General features: G+C 41.0%; 1 protein-coding gene across 3 annotated transcripts in view; it reads left to right on the top strand.

Moving 5' to 3' along the window:
* cerk (ceramide kinase) overlaps positions 1 to 4,469 on the top strand; it is a 69,453-nt gene extending 64,984 nt beyond the window's left edge. For all 3 annotated transcript variants that reach the window (XM_041203535.1, XM_041203536.1, XM_041203534.1), the window contains one exon: positions 1,732 to 4,469. In XM_041203535.1, the coding sequence (XP_041059469.1) occupies positions 1,732 to 1,819 (88 nt within the window). In that variant the 3' untranslated portion in view covers positions 1,820 to 4,469. The remainder of the gene's footprint in view (positions 1 to 1,731) is intronic.
* Positions 4,470 to 14,980: the final 10,511 nt, after the last annotated feature.

The following is a 14,980-nucleotide window of genomic DNA, read 5'->3' as shown; positions in this document are numbered from 1 at the left end:
ACATTCCACAGAAGGCAAGCATAGCTAGGACTCATGCAGGTACCCATAGTAGCTCCATTTATTTGGAGGAACTAAGAAAAGTTAAAGGGAAAGTTGTTCAGTGTGAGAACCAGTTCAGCCAGAGGGTGGTGGTGATGGATGGAGACTGGTTAGATTTCCGTTCAAGAAAGAAGCAAATAACCCTCTGACTGTCCTGGTGGGGGTTGAGGTATAGAGAGATTGGATGTCCGTGGTGAAGAGATGGTTAGGCTGAGCAAATTAGTAACTGTTACAATGATGGAGGGCTTTGGAAGAGTCACAGGTGCAGGTTGGAAGACACTGGTCAAGCACTGAATAAGTAGAGTTGGGATAGGAAAAGATCAGTTCGGTGAGGCTGAAAGAATAGGTCTGCCAGGGTGCAGTCCGTTTGTACATCTTGGGAAGGTAGTGGAAGCGGGCTTTTTGGGTTTGGGGACTGTATTGCAAAGGAATACACGTTACTAAGGTAAAGGTCTGTATCTGAGTTTTATTTTACAGTGCTGTTTTAAATTTGGAGGTTTGTTCATATATTTGTTGGTCACTATTTGTTGTGCAGTTTTTATGGATATACTGTTGGTTTTGACACAATAAGGGTTAAAACTTATGGCAAACATAAACAATATTTTTAGAAAATAAAGGCAAAATACTGCAGATGCTGGAGATCTGAAATAAAAACTGAAAATGCTGTAAAAACTCAGGCCCAGCAGCATCTGTGGAGAGAAAAAAACAGAGTTAATGTTTCAAGACCTTATTACTCTTCAGAGCTCTGAGGAAGAGTCACAGGGACTTGAAACGTTAACTCATTTTTTCTCTCCACAGATGCTGTTAGGCCTGCTGAGTTTTTCCAGCATTTTCTGTTTTTGTTATTAGAAAATAATAATGTTCCCTTTGCTAAAATATTTCAGCTAATATTGAATCTGCCCTAAATCAAATGTACACGATAAACCTTTCCGCTTACTCCAGTTGTCTGAATCAATATAAATCATCTTTGAGAATGCAATGTTCAAATCTATTCAAGCAGAAAACATTTTAAAATTGGCATTCTTTCAATAGAATGCATCTTAATTTAATTAGGCTCCATTTATATACTTATATTTAATCTCGCAGCATCACCATTATTGATCTTTGGAAATGAGAAGCTAATGCATTTTGTGGATATAATTGATTTATGTGTTTGCTTTCACAATGAATTGCTGAACAGTAAGAGATCACAACAAAGAAGGCATTATAAGTCGTATTATAACCACTACGTTATAATAACATTTAAGTCAACACTAATGAAAAATAAAATCATATAAGAGAGTCTTCAGTGCAATGTAGAATCATCTGCCTCTGAAGTGTTTTGTTTTCCCTCATAGTTTGCTCGCATTGTCGCTCTGTCCTCATTTACACTCATTACAACTTAGTGTACACAGTTCTCGGAGGGCCACACTTCATGGAGCAGCTTCATAGTGCACAGTTTTGGGCATAAACTTTCTACCCTGACTCAAGATTTACTAATATGTTTAAACCAACATTGATTTCAACATTTTTAAAATAATTTTTCAAACTTATCCAGTAATACACATGGAAGGATGTACACCAGGACACTCACTGTCCTAGCTGTTGACTTCTTCCTACTTTTGTTTTCTTCCCTAATTGTTCAAATTGAAAGATAAATAAACATTTTAGTATTTAATTCTTGGACTAATTTTATTTTATTTTTCTTTGTAGGGTTCACTGCCAGCTGTTGAGGCTTTTTGTAAGAGGAATAGAAGAACTTTCTGTGCAACAAGATGTTAGAAATTCATTTGCAGTTTAAGCAGATTCCAAGCTATCTCAGGACTCCTTAAACGATTTATGTCAAAGTTTAAAATAGATTATTTAAGTTTTTAAATTTACTGTGTAATCTTGTGATTCTGAATTACTTTGCATTACAGTAATATTTATTACACAAAGTGTAAGCATTAGAAGCAACAGAAAAAAACAAATTTAATGTGTAGTTTTAAGGTTTCAACTTGTCAATTTTTAATTTAAGACTTCCATTTCAAGGGGAGAATTTAAATTTAAGCTACAGTATTTCAGGTTAAAAAAGATAGATTAACAATGTCATTGCTCTGTTGCATGACACTGGTTTGAAAATTAGCAGACTTTTTAAAAATGTATAATTAGAAAGTGGCACAGAGTTTAAAAGCAAGCCACTCAATCATCTGCCTCATTTTAATTGGAGTATGTGTCAGTACTGAGTTACTGACTGCTATTAAAATTTAGACTGCAGATTTCATATTTTGTTTTTCTGACAAAGGATCCAAATTGCTTTTGTAACTACATTCTTTGAACTGAGCTAAATTTGTTTTTCATTTTACTGCACCTTGCAACTTATCAATGCAATCTGATTGTACTTTCTAAGCAATTATACAAAGTTTCTATAGTTTGAGAACAATTCTTTATTTTAGTAACTATTAATAGAGAGAAATATATAAACATTGAATTGTTAAGTGTTTGAGTTTGTACATAAATAGAAATATATATTTATTGTTGTAGTACATGAAGCTAGCCTTTGCTTAGCTTAGTATGTGTTCACTATGTGAATCCTATGTAGGTAGTAGTGTAAATGCACCAGTAGATTATATCTAACTGAACTACAGAAGGTAGCACTGTACTCACCATTTTTCTTCTGTATTTTACATTCCTCTTGTAAGAATGTTCAGTACTTCTGTACAGCTGCACGGAGTTGGTTCCTGCAGTATAGATCTTTGTTTCTTGAACCAAGTATTAATGTTTTGTTTTATTTGACTTCCATTCATTTCAAAAATATTTGTCCAGGTTGTTTTTGGTGTGTTTGTGAATATGTGGTTCCTTGTATTCTCTTTGGCATCCATTTAAATTGTACAAAGCTAATGTAAATAATTGGTTAGGATGTCATCCACACTGTCTTTGTAAAGTGTGATTTGTTTTCAATGCTTGTCCCACATAGCTTTCCCTGATTTGTTGATGTAAACAGTTCAAAAATGCTCTCAGTTCCTGAATGTGAAACTATTTTTTCCAGTAATTAATTCATCAAGCCATTTTTGATGATCTGCTTAGATTCCAGGCCAAATAACTTTGGTAAAATTGTCCCTTGTGGGGTGGTGTTGGGGGGAAACTATTTAAATAGTTTGCTAGTGAGGAATTGGTGAGACAAAATGCCCTAGATGGAAAAAATTAAAGTGAAACTATTTGCCTGATTTAATTTGGTTCACTCTTTGCTCTCACCTTACTCCACCTCCCCCCTCTCCCCCGCCCCACCTCACTTACCCTGGTCATTCATGTTATTACCAATTTTGAAGCATTGCTGGATGCAAATTAGCTGCTGTGTCTACCTACATAACGTTTTAAAAGTAATTAATTAGTTTATGAACCGCTTTAGAACATATTGAGGACTGAAAGATCTTGCAGCTTGATGCTGTGTTCCACTTCCTCAGCAATTTCATAACTGGTGTTGGATGCTGCTTTGAAACATTTTAGTTTGCTGAGTTGTCTTTTACTCAGTTAACGTATAAAAGCACTGAATTTTGCTCTACTATCTTGCCCTAAATCAAACATGGAAAATTGATCTATGAGGTCTCTTGCTGCCTTCTCCCTGCCCGACCTTAATTTTTCTCCTGTTCCTTTCACATCTGCCTGCAAATGCCAGCAAGAGACAGGATCTAGATTCATGGCCCATTTGCTTCAAGTTTGATTTTGCTGTCATTCCCTGGGACCACCAAAAAAAAAACTTATTGATAGTCTTTGGGGGTATGAATGACCTTGAGGTTGTTTGGTGGAGGGAGAATGCATAGTAGCTGTCTTTGCTCCTTTTACTTCACCTGTTGAAGGCCTTGGCCTTGGCTGAAGTATTGGCATAAAATTTAATGCTCATTTTTAGGTTTATTCTGCCTTTTTTTAAATAGTCCTCAACTGGTACTTCAGCAGCAACCCTATTGCACTGATGACAGAATTATCTGCTGTTGCAGTGTAGAGCCCTTACTTGCAGGCAGAGATGCCGCCCAAGCCTAACCTGTATACAGAAGGATGGGTTGTGGCTGAGCATCCCTGGTGAAGTCCCACTCCCACCCTCTAAGAGCAGGAAGTGGAGTGTTAGGGACATATTCTCAGTAAAAAGTGTTAAACTTCCATAGTTGATTTTCATGCAAAGATATAAAGTATTCGATTGTTTTCATTATTTTACTATATTTGAATTATCTATTCCTAATAAATACACATCTAATTAGCCAACAATTCAGTGTATCAGGTTTTCCAATTAGAGTTTGTGAAAACTCCCAATTTAAAAAGATCAGAACCCCATTTAATTATTTATTCAGTAGCTGAAATCAAACAATGCAACAAAAAACTGAGCAGGTGATGTATGTTAATCTTCCAAAATCTTTGCTACTCAGTTATTTTTAAACAGATTTAATCAGTTTTTTCATTCATTAAACACTTGAATTCTTTTCAAGAATGAGCATATTTATTGTTGAAAATGTATCCCATTTGTCTTATAGATAAAGAACTGTACTATATGCTAGTACTTTATTGGGCCACTTTTTCCTCAGAACAGTGAAATCATATAAGTAGTTTAAAAAAAGCTTGATGACGCAATTCCTTTAAGACACTAGGGGCAGGATTTTGCCGTCGACGAGCGGGGGGGGGGGGGGGCCCGCTCGCCAACATGGGATGACGTTGGGTGGAACCCCCAACATCATCCCGCCCCATTTAAATTTTCAGGAAGGTGGGGGCACAGCAAAATCAGCTGTGCGTCCGCCGACTTGTCAATGGCCAATTGAGGCCATTGACAGGATCATTTAAATAATTAAAGGCCCTGCCCGTCCAACCTTAAGGTAGGCGGACAGGCCAGGAGCCCCAGCGGGCAATAGGAAAAACATGAAACCTCATCCACCGACGGGATGAGGTTTCATGCAGGGTTTTAAACAGTTTAATAAAGCTTTACTGTAATTTATGAACATGTCCCATCTCATGTGACATTGTCACACGAGGGGGACATGTTTAGGATTTTTTTTATTTCTATTAATCTTTTTAAAAGTTTCAGCGATCTCCCTGAGGCAGCACTTAGCCTTAGTGAGATGTGCGCTCTTTGGTGCGCATGCGTGAAAGAGCGCACTCGCTTTTGGGGAATCTCCCCGCCCTCTCAGGAAGCGCATAGCGCTTCCCGCCGGATGTCATGCTGGGCGGGTCTTAATTGGCACGCCCACGTAAAATGGCGGCGGGGCCCGCTTCTCTGGCAGGGATTGGCTCCCCGCCCGCCGGAGATTGGGTCAGGCCTGCCTGCCCAACACACTGAAAATTCTGCTCTAAAGGTTTTTGTTTGTTGCCCATTAAAACTGGTTTCTAACATTGTTAACTTCCATTTTTTTTAACCAAACTGGAGTTTTTGCTCTACAGATACTGGATGAATTCAGCAAAAGCTTTTACTAGTGTGAACAGTGTGCTTAAATAATTTGCTAAGTTTGCACAATGCTATAAATGCTCAGGTAGCAATGAACTGATACCAAATTTATTTTGTAGCACAAATAATGGAATTACTGTGCAGCTAAACTCTCCCTACGCCTTCTCCAACCTCTTCACCTGCCAGGATGACAGGTCTCCTTCCCTGAAGGACATTAGTAAATCAGTTGGATTTTAAAGACATTCCTACAATTTCATGGTCACTCGCATGGCCCGTGCTTTCAATTTGACTGCTATTCAAATCATCTACAACTTTTGCTGACTAGGGTGTTTTATAATTAATTCCTAAAGTATGTGATGGATGTATTCTGTAATATGCTGTCTATTCAACCTGGGTTCAGTATGCTTGTTGAAATAATAAAGGCCTCAAATCCTCTATGATTTGCCTTTTGGTAGAAATAGTACTCCTGGATAAATATAATTGTAATCCATTTTTGAAAGTCCAGACACTTTTTTAAACAGTGAGCAATTCCTATGGTGCAATTCAAAGACACGGATAATTGCCAGCTCTGAATTTGGCCTGTTCTTTGATTAGGCCCTTGATTTTGCATCGTTCTCCATATTTGGTACCTCCTGATAGCCTTAATGATCACCATATATCAACTATATAAGCTTCTCTGCAGCATGGCTCTGATACATGTCAGTAGCCACTGAGTCAATGCAGTCTCCTTGCTCTTTTGAGAGACAGAGATTGTTATTGTCTGTTAGACCATTGTTAATATAGCAGGTTGATTATTGTACTTTTAAAACCAACCCAAAGGAATGGTAAGTACTTCTCATCAAAAATTCTATAAATCTTATTGGATTCAAGGTAACTATTGAAAACAGGACTTCCTTATACTGAATTCAGCTTAAAATTACTTGGGAAAGAAGAGTGAAATACCTGGCGAATGTTGAGACTTCGGAACCTAAACGTAAATGGTGCGCAAGATCTAATTTTTGGCCTGGTTTATTGTGCAGATTTAAGACAATTGATTGAGTATGCACATTGAAGTTAGGAGAGGGTCAAAAGTAAGACTATTAAAATTACTTTGGATAAATGTTAGTGTTGTCATCTCACTGCTGGGCTTTTCTATGCTGAAGAAATAAGAACGTTATATAGTTTTAGTCTAAGCACATTTATATTTCAGATTCAGAAACTAAACTTGAGTGTCACATTCAGATAAAAGCAAAATACTGTGGATGCTGGATATTTGAAATAAGAACAGGAAATGCTGGAAAAGCCCATGTCTGGCAGAATCTGTGGAGAGAGAAACAGAGTTAACGTTTCAAGTCCATATGACTTCTTCAGAGCTCTGAAGAAGAGGCATACAGACTCAAAATATTAACTCTGTTTCCCTCTCCGCAGATGCTGTGAAACCTGAGTTTTTCCAATATTTTGTTTTTGATACATTGAGTTTGTTTGCAAGAGATCTATAAAAGACACTCAGGTATTGAGAAAATTCCCTTTGGCAATCACCCTTTCCTGTCATGTTGACATTGCATTCGAAGATTCCCAACTCATAAATAAAACTTCTCATGAATACATTTTTAATATATAATATAAAATAAATGATAAATCAACAAGGTCTTTGTGGTTTATGTCAATTGAATCCATAGCACTTTGACTGGTGAGGGTTGGCATATTATCACAATGTTCCAGTGTTAAATACAAACAAAGTGGTGGAAGTACTCAGTTGGTTCGGCAGCATTTGTGGAAGAGAGACCAAGCTGACACTTCAGGGTGATGACATTTTCATCAGAACTGGAAAATGTTAGAGATGTAACAAGTTTGCATAGAATTGATTATCCTGAAGAAAGAACCAGAAACTAACAACAGGTAATGTAGTGTGGTAGTTAGTTTGCTGGACTAGTAATCCAGAGGGTTGGGCTATTAATCCAGGTACAGGAGTTCAATTTCCTCCTTGGCAATTTGAGAATTTAAAAATAAAAAATAAAATCCAGCATGTTCAATAATGCCTCCTTCAGGGAAGGAAACTTGTTATCCATACTCCATCTCTTCAACAGTCCCATGTTAATGTGGTTTAGTTTTAACTACCCTCTTAAATTACTTAACGAGCTATTCAGTTAATGCAGGGCAATAATCATAGAATTGTTGAAGCACAGAAATAGGCCATTCAGCTCATCATGCCTGTACTGAACCTTTGCAAGGGCAATTTACCTAGTGCCAGTGCCCCACTTTTTCCCTGCAGCCTTGCAAATTTTTCAGCTTCAGATAATGATCCAATTATGTTTTTGAGAGCTTCTATTGAATCTGCATTCTCATGCAGTGCATTCAGGTCCAAACCACACTGCATAAGAAAGGTTTTTCTTTGTGCTGCACTTGTTTCTTTTGACAAGGCACCTTAAATTGGTGTCCAAAACAAAAACAGAATTACCTGGAAAAACTCAGCAGGTCTGGCAGCATCGGCGGAGAAGAAAAGAGTTGACGTTTCGAGTCCTCATGACCCTTCGACAGAACTTGAGTTCGAGTCCAGGAAAGAGTTGAAATATAAGCTGGTTTAAGGTGTGTGTGTGGGGGGCGGAGAGATAAGAGAGACAGAGAGGTGGAGGGGGTTGGTGTGGTTGTAGGGACAAACAAGCAGTGATAGAAGCAGATCATCAAAAGATGTCAACAACAATAGTACAATAGAGCACATAGGTGTTAAAGTTAAAGTTGGTGATATTATCTAAATGAATGTGCTAATTAAGAATGGATGGTAGGGCACTCAAGGTATAGCTCTAGTGGGTTTTTTTTAATTTTTTTTTATAATGGAAATAGGTGGGAAAAGGAAAATCTTTATAATATTCAGTCCGGAAGGCTGTAAAGTCCCTAGTCGGAAGATGAGGTGTTGTTCCTCCAGTTTGCGTTGGGCTTCACTGGAACAATGCAGCAAGCCAAGGACAGACATGTGGGCAAGAGAGCAGGGTGGAGTGTTAAAATGGCAAGCGACAGGGAGGTTTGGGTCATTCTTGCGGACAGACCGCAGGTGTTCTGCAAAGCGGTCGCCCAGCTTACGTTTGGTCTCTCCAATGTAGAGGAGACCACATTGGGAGCAACGAATGCAGTAGACTAAGTTGGGGGAAATGCAAGTGAAATGCTGCTTCACTTGAAAGGAGTGTTTGGGTCCTTGGACGGTGAGGAGAGAGGAAGTGAAGGGGCAGGTGTTGCATCTTTTGCGTGGGCAGGGGGTTGTGCCATAGGAGGGGGTTGAGGAGTAGGGGGTGATGGAGGAGTGGACCAGGGTGTCCCGGAGGGAGCGATCCCTACGGAATGTCGATAAGGGGGGTGAAGGGAACATGTGTTTGGTGGTGGCATCATGCTGGAGTTGGCGGAAATGGCGGAGGATGATCCTTTGAATGCGGAGGCTGGTGGGGTGATAAGTGAGGACAAGGGGGACCCTATCATGTTTCTGGGAGGGAGGAGAAGGAGTGAGGGCGGATGCGCGGGAGATGGGCCGGACACGGTTGAGGGCCCTGTCAACGACCGTGGGTGGAAAACCTCGGTTAAGGAAGAAGGAGGACATGTCAGAGGAACTGTTTTTGAATGTAGCATCATCGGAACAGATGCGACGGAGGCGAAGGAACTGAGAGAATGGGATGGAGTCCTTACAGGAAGTGGGGTGTGAGGAGCTGTAGTCGAGATAGCTGTGGGAGTCGGTGGGTTTGTAATGGATATTGGTGGACAGTCTATCACCAGAGATTGAGACAGAGAGGTCAAGGAAGGGAAGGGAAGTGTCAGAGATGGACCACGTGAAAATGATGGAGGGGTGGAGATTGGAAGCAAAATTAATAAATTTTTCCAAGTCCTGACGAGAGAAACTTGTTTCCAGGACTGTCACTGACCTCATCTCCTCTGGGGATCTCCCTCCCACAGCTTCCAACCTGATAGTCGCCCAACCTCGGACGGCCCGCTTCTATCTCCTACCCAAAATCCACAAACAGAACTGCCCCGGTAGACCGATCGTCTCAGCTTGCTCCTGCCCCACAGAACTCATTTCTCGTTATCTTGACTCCCTTCTCTCTCCCCTTGTCCAGTCCCTTCCCACCTACATCCGTGATTCCTCTGACACCTTACGTCACATCAACTATTTCCAGTTCCCTGGCCCCTACCGCTTCCTCTTCACCATGGACGTCCAATCCCTCTACACCTCCATCCCCCACCAGGATGGTCTGAGGGCCCTTAGCTTCTTCCTCGAACAGAGGCCCGAACAATCCCCATCCACCACTACTCTCCTCCGTCTGGCTGAACTTGTTCTCACGCTGAACAATTTCTCCTTCAACTCCTCTCACTTCCTCCAAATAAAAGGTGTGGCTATGGGTACCCGCATGGGCCCCAGCTATGCCTGTCTCTTTATGGGGTATGTGGAACATTCCTTGTTGCAGTCCTACTCCGGCCCCCTTCCACAACTCTTTCTCCGGTACATCGATGATTATTTCGGTGCCGCTTCATGCTCTCGTCAGGACTTGGAAAAATTTATTAATTTTGCTTCCAATCTCCACCCCTCCATCATTTTCACGTGGTCCATCTCTGACACTTCCCTTCCCTTCCTTGACCCCTCTGTCTCAATCTCTGGTGATAGACTGTCCACCAATATCCATTACAAACCCACCGACTCCCACAGCTATCTCGACTACAGCTCCTCACACCCCACTTCCTGTAAGGACTCCATCCCATTCTCTCAGTTCCTTCGCCTCCGTCGCATCTGTTCCGATGATGCTACATTCAAAAACAGTTCCTCTGACATGTCCTCCTTCTTCCTTAACCGAGGTTTTCCACCCACGGTCGTTGACAGGGCCCTCAACCGTGTCCGGCCCATCTCCCGCGCATCCGCCCTCACTCCTTCTCCTCCCTCCCAGAAACATGATAGGGTCCCCCTTGTCCTCACTTATCACCCCACCAGCCTCCGCATTCAAAGGATCATCCTCCGCCATTTCCGCCAACTCCAGCATGATGCCACCACCAAACACATCTTCCCTTCACCCCCCTTATCGACATTCCGTAGGGATCGCTCCCTCCGGGACACCCTGGTCCACTCCTCCATCACCCCCTACTCCTCAACCCCCTCCTATGGCACAACCCCATGCCCACGCAAAAGATGCAACACCTGCCCCTTCACTTCCTCTCTCCTCACCGTCCAAGGACCCAAACGCTCCTTTCAAGTGAAGCAGCATTTCACTTGCATTTCCCCCAACTTAGTCTACTGCATTCGTTGCTCCCAATGTGGTCTCCTCTACATTGGAGAGACCAAACGTAAGCTGGGCGACCGCTTTGCAGAACACCTGCGGTCTGTCCGCAAGAATGACCCAAACCTCCCTGTCGCTTGCCATTTTAACACTCCACCCTGCTCTCTTGCCCACATGTCTGTCCTTGGCTTGCTGCATTGTTCCAGTGAAGCCCAACGCAAACTGGAGGAACAACACCTCATCTTCCGACTAGGGACTTTACAGCCTTCCGGACTGAATATTGAATTCAACAACTTTAGGTCGTGAGCTCCCTCCCCCATCCCCACCCCCTTTCTGTTTCCCCCTTTTTTTTTTCCAATAAATTATAAAGATTTTCCTTTTCCCACCTATTTCCATTATAAAAAAAAATAAAAAAAAACCCACTAGAGCTATACCTTGAGTGCCCTACCATCCATTCTTAATTAGCACATTCATTTAGATAATATCACCAACTTTAACTTTAACACCTATGTGTTCTATTGTACTATTGTCGTTGACATCTTTTGATGATCTGCTTCTATCACTGCTTGTTTGTCCCTACAACCACACCAACCCCCTCCACCTCTCTGTCTCTCTATCTCTCCGCCCCCCACACACACACCCTAAACCAGCTTATATTTCAACTCTTTCCTGGACTCGAACTCAAGTTCTGTCGAAGGGTCATGAGGACTCGAAACGTCAACTCTTTTCTTCTCCGCCGATGTTGCCAGACCTGCTGAGTTTTTCCAGGTAATTCTGTTTTTGTTTTGGATTTCCAGCATCCGCAGTTGTTTTGTTTTTATTAAATTGGTGTCCTCTGGTTCTTGATCCTTCCACCAATGGGAACAGTTTGTCATTATCTACTCTGTCCAACCCCTCAGGATTTTGAATACCTCTAACAAATCTCTTACTCTTCTCCAAGGAGAATAGCCCCAGCTCTCCAAACTATCTACATAATTGAAGTTCTTCATCCCTGGAACCATTGTCATGAATCTTTTCTGCACTCTTTCTAATACCTTCACGTCCTCCTTTAAGTGTGGTCCCCAACATTGAACGCTACTCCAGCTGAGGCCAAACCAAATTCTTTTGCAGGCTTACCATAACTTTCCTGCTTTTCTGTGGCCCTATTTCTAAAGCCCGGGATCCCAAGTGCTTTTTTTTTCAAACTGCTTTCGACCTGTCCTGCCACCTTCAATGATTTGTGCACATATACATCCAGGTCTCTGCTCTTATACCCTCTTGAGAATTGTATCCTTCATATTGTCTTTCCCGTTCTTCCTACCTAATTAATCACTTCACATCTCCCTGCATTAAATTTCACATGATCTGACCAGTAACATCTACACCTGAGATTGAATTCGTTAAAAGAAATTTGTTTTTTTGGTTACTTTTAAAAAAAAATACTGAAAGTGGGTGGTTACAAGGTTAGCATTCATAAAATGATCTGAAGTATTTAATATCCAAGACCATTACTCAGACCCCCTCACATTGGTATGGGCTTCTTTGGGTTATAATGTGCCTTGGAGCAAATGACATAAATTCTTGTGGCAAATAAAAGTTTGCAAAGTCTTGCTTTATTTTATTTGTTCTTGACATGAGAGTGATGCTGAAAAAGCTGTGTTTATTGCATAATGCTAGCTTCTTTGAGAAGGTGATAGTGGACCACATGAACTGCCTCATGTGCTGAAAGTGCTCTCAATAATAATGTTAGGTGTAGAATTCTGGTAAATTTCAGGAGAATTTTTTACAGCAGTTTGTGTGAAGTCCTGGGACTTGGAAATGAGGTGAGCCAAGTAGATCAGATTCAGTGGGGGAACATTTTAGAAACTGTGATCATTGTATCATAAGGTTTAGGAGGACAGTAGAAAAGGATAATGGGCAATCCAGAGTAAGAATAATTAACCGGGGGAGAGCCAACTTCAATGGGGCAAGAATGGAACTGAGCCGGATAGACTGGAACCAAAGGTTGGTGGGAAAAACTATAGCTGAACAGTGGGTTACCTTCGAAAAAGTAGTAGTTCAGGCACAGTCAAGGTACATTCCCTCAAAAGGAGAAGGTAAGGCAAACAAATCCAGAGCTCCCGGGATGAAAAAGGAAATAGAAATTAAGATAAAGAAGAAAAAGAGTGCTTATGACAGGTGTCAGGTAGAAAATACAACTGAGCCCCAAAGGTTCAGAGGAGAGGTGAAGAAGCAAATAAGAGAAGCAAAGAGGGATCATGAGAAAAAAACTGGCAGCCACCTTTGGGAATCCCAAAGTCTTCCATAAGCACGTAAGTGGTAAAAGGAGGAGTTACACTGATTAGGGACCAAAATGGGGATTTACACATGGAGATGGGGCATGGCTGAGGTGTTAAGTGAATACTCTGCATCCGTCTTTACCAAGGAAGCAGATGCTACCCAGGCCATAGTGACAGAGGAAACTCCATCACTATAAGGGTTCAAAATTGATAAGGAGGTGGTATTGGATAAACTGTTGGTATTTAAAGTTGATAAGACACCAAAAGGTAATGAGTATCCAAGGATATTGAAGGAAATGAGAGTGGAAATTGCAGGGGCACTGGCCATAATCCTTCAGTCTGCCCTAGACTCAGGAGGTATCAGAGGACTGGAGAATTGCAGACATTACACCCTTGTTCAAAAACGGTTGTAAGGATAAGCCCAGCAATTACTAGTCGGTTTAACTTCAGTGGTGGGAAAGCTTCCAGAAACAATTATTCAGGATCGAATTAGTAGCCCATGGAAAAATATGGGTTGATTAAAAGAGCCAGCATGGATTTCTTAAGGGAAAATCACATTTAACTAACTTGCAGGAGTTTTTTGAAGAGGTAACGGAGAGGGTTGATAGGGTAAAGCTGTTGCTTTGGTGTACATGGACTTCCAAAAGGCATTCGATACAGTGCAGCAAAACAGATTTGTGAGAAAAATTATAGCTCATGGAATAAAAGGAACAGCAGTAACATGGATACAAAATTGGTTGAGTAGTAGGAAATGGTGAGTAATGGTTTATGGATATTTTCTGGGCTGGATGAAGGTTTGTAGTTGAGTTCCTCAAGAGTTAGTATTGGAACCATATCCCCATATTGTTTTTAAAAACTCATTCACAGGATGTGGGCATCACTGGTAAGGCCAGCATGACACCCTCTCTGAACTGCTGTCGTCCACGTGATGTAGGCGCACCCACAGCACCATCAGGGAGGAAGCTCCAGGACCCCGACCCAGTGACAGCGAAAGAACAGCTGACACTGTTCCAAGTCAGGATGATGCTTGGCTCAGGTGAGAACCCACAGGCAGTGGTATATTCCCATGCTTCCACCACCCCCATCCCTCTATGTGGCAGGGGCCATGGGCTTGGGCAACATTGTTGAAGGAGCCCTTGATTTGATCCCTTAATTCCCTCTGAGTCCAAAACACTATCAGTCTTCAGTCTTGAATATATTTAACCCTCTGGGGTTGAGAATTCCAAAGATTCACAATCCTCTGAATGAGGAAATTCCTCCTGAGCTCAGTCTGAAATGGCCAACCCCTATATAATTAACTGGAAGCTCAGTAATATCAAACGAGAGGAAATTATTCCAAAAAATCGAAAGGGCATTGGTGTTAACGTCAATTGATTATTTTTTTTAAATCCACAATCACAGCCTGGGTTAAGGAGTATTATATGAATGGAGACAGTTGAAGTTATGAGAGATGAGGGTCTTCAGTTAACGTGGAGAGAATGGAGAAGCCTGGGCTGTTCCCCCTTGAGCAGAGAAGGCTTTTGTACAGGTAGGCTGCTAAGTAACATTGAAGTTTAAAACCAGTTGTTTTACTGACTTCTTAATTCTGCTGTAGGGAAGCCAGAACTTTGATCAATAATAGTGATTGCTCAAGTTTACATAGTACATTGGATATCTCAGATCCTGTATATTTATTATTTTGTACTACTTTCCTTTCTCTTTATAACATATCCATTGCTTTGGAAAGCTTTGTTTGCCATCAGAACTGGTATAAAGTTAGTTCAGTCAGAATAAAACTGAGAATGTACTGATTCTGCATTTTGGCAGAGTTTTGACCTGTTTTGTCAGTAAATATTTAATTTGCAATGACTCCTAATTAGAAAATAGAAACATATTTCCAAATTGAGACAGCAATGAAATCACTTGATGGGTACCACTGAATGGTTCTAAATTAATACTGGATAAAATGCTTGTGAACAATGAGTTCCATACAGTAATAAATCTATTCCTGAAATTCTAAATTTCAAACACCAGTGTGTTAATACAATTATTATATTCAAACTAGAATTACCTCTGAATATAAATGGTTAAGGATG

Source organism: Carcharodon carcharias, chromosome 13 (assembly GCF_017639515.1).
Source record: "Carcharodon carcharias isolate sCarCar2 chromosome 13, sCarCar2.pri, whole genome shotgun sequence".
Taxonomy (NCBI): domain Eukaryota; kingdom Metazoa; phylum Chordata; class Chondrichthyes; order Lamniformes; family Lamnidae; genus Carcharodon; species Carcharodon carcharias.
The sequence above is the reverse complement of the archived record's forward strand: the minus strand, read 5'-3'. Positions and strand labels throughout refer to the sequence as shown.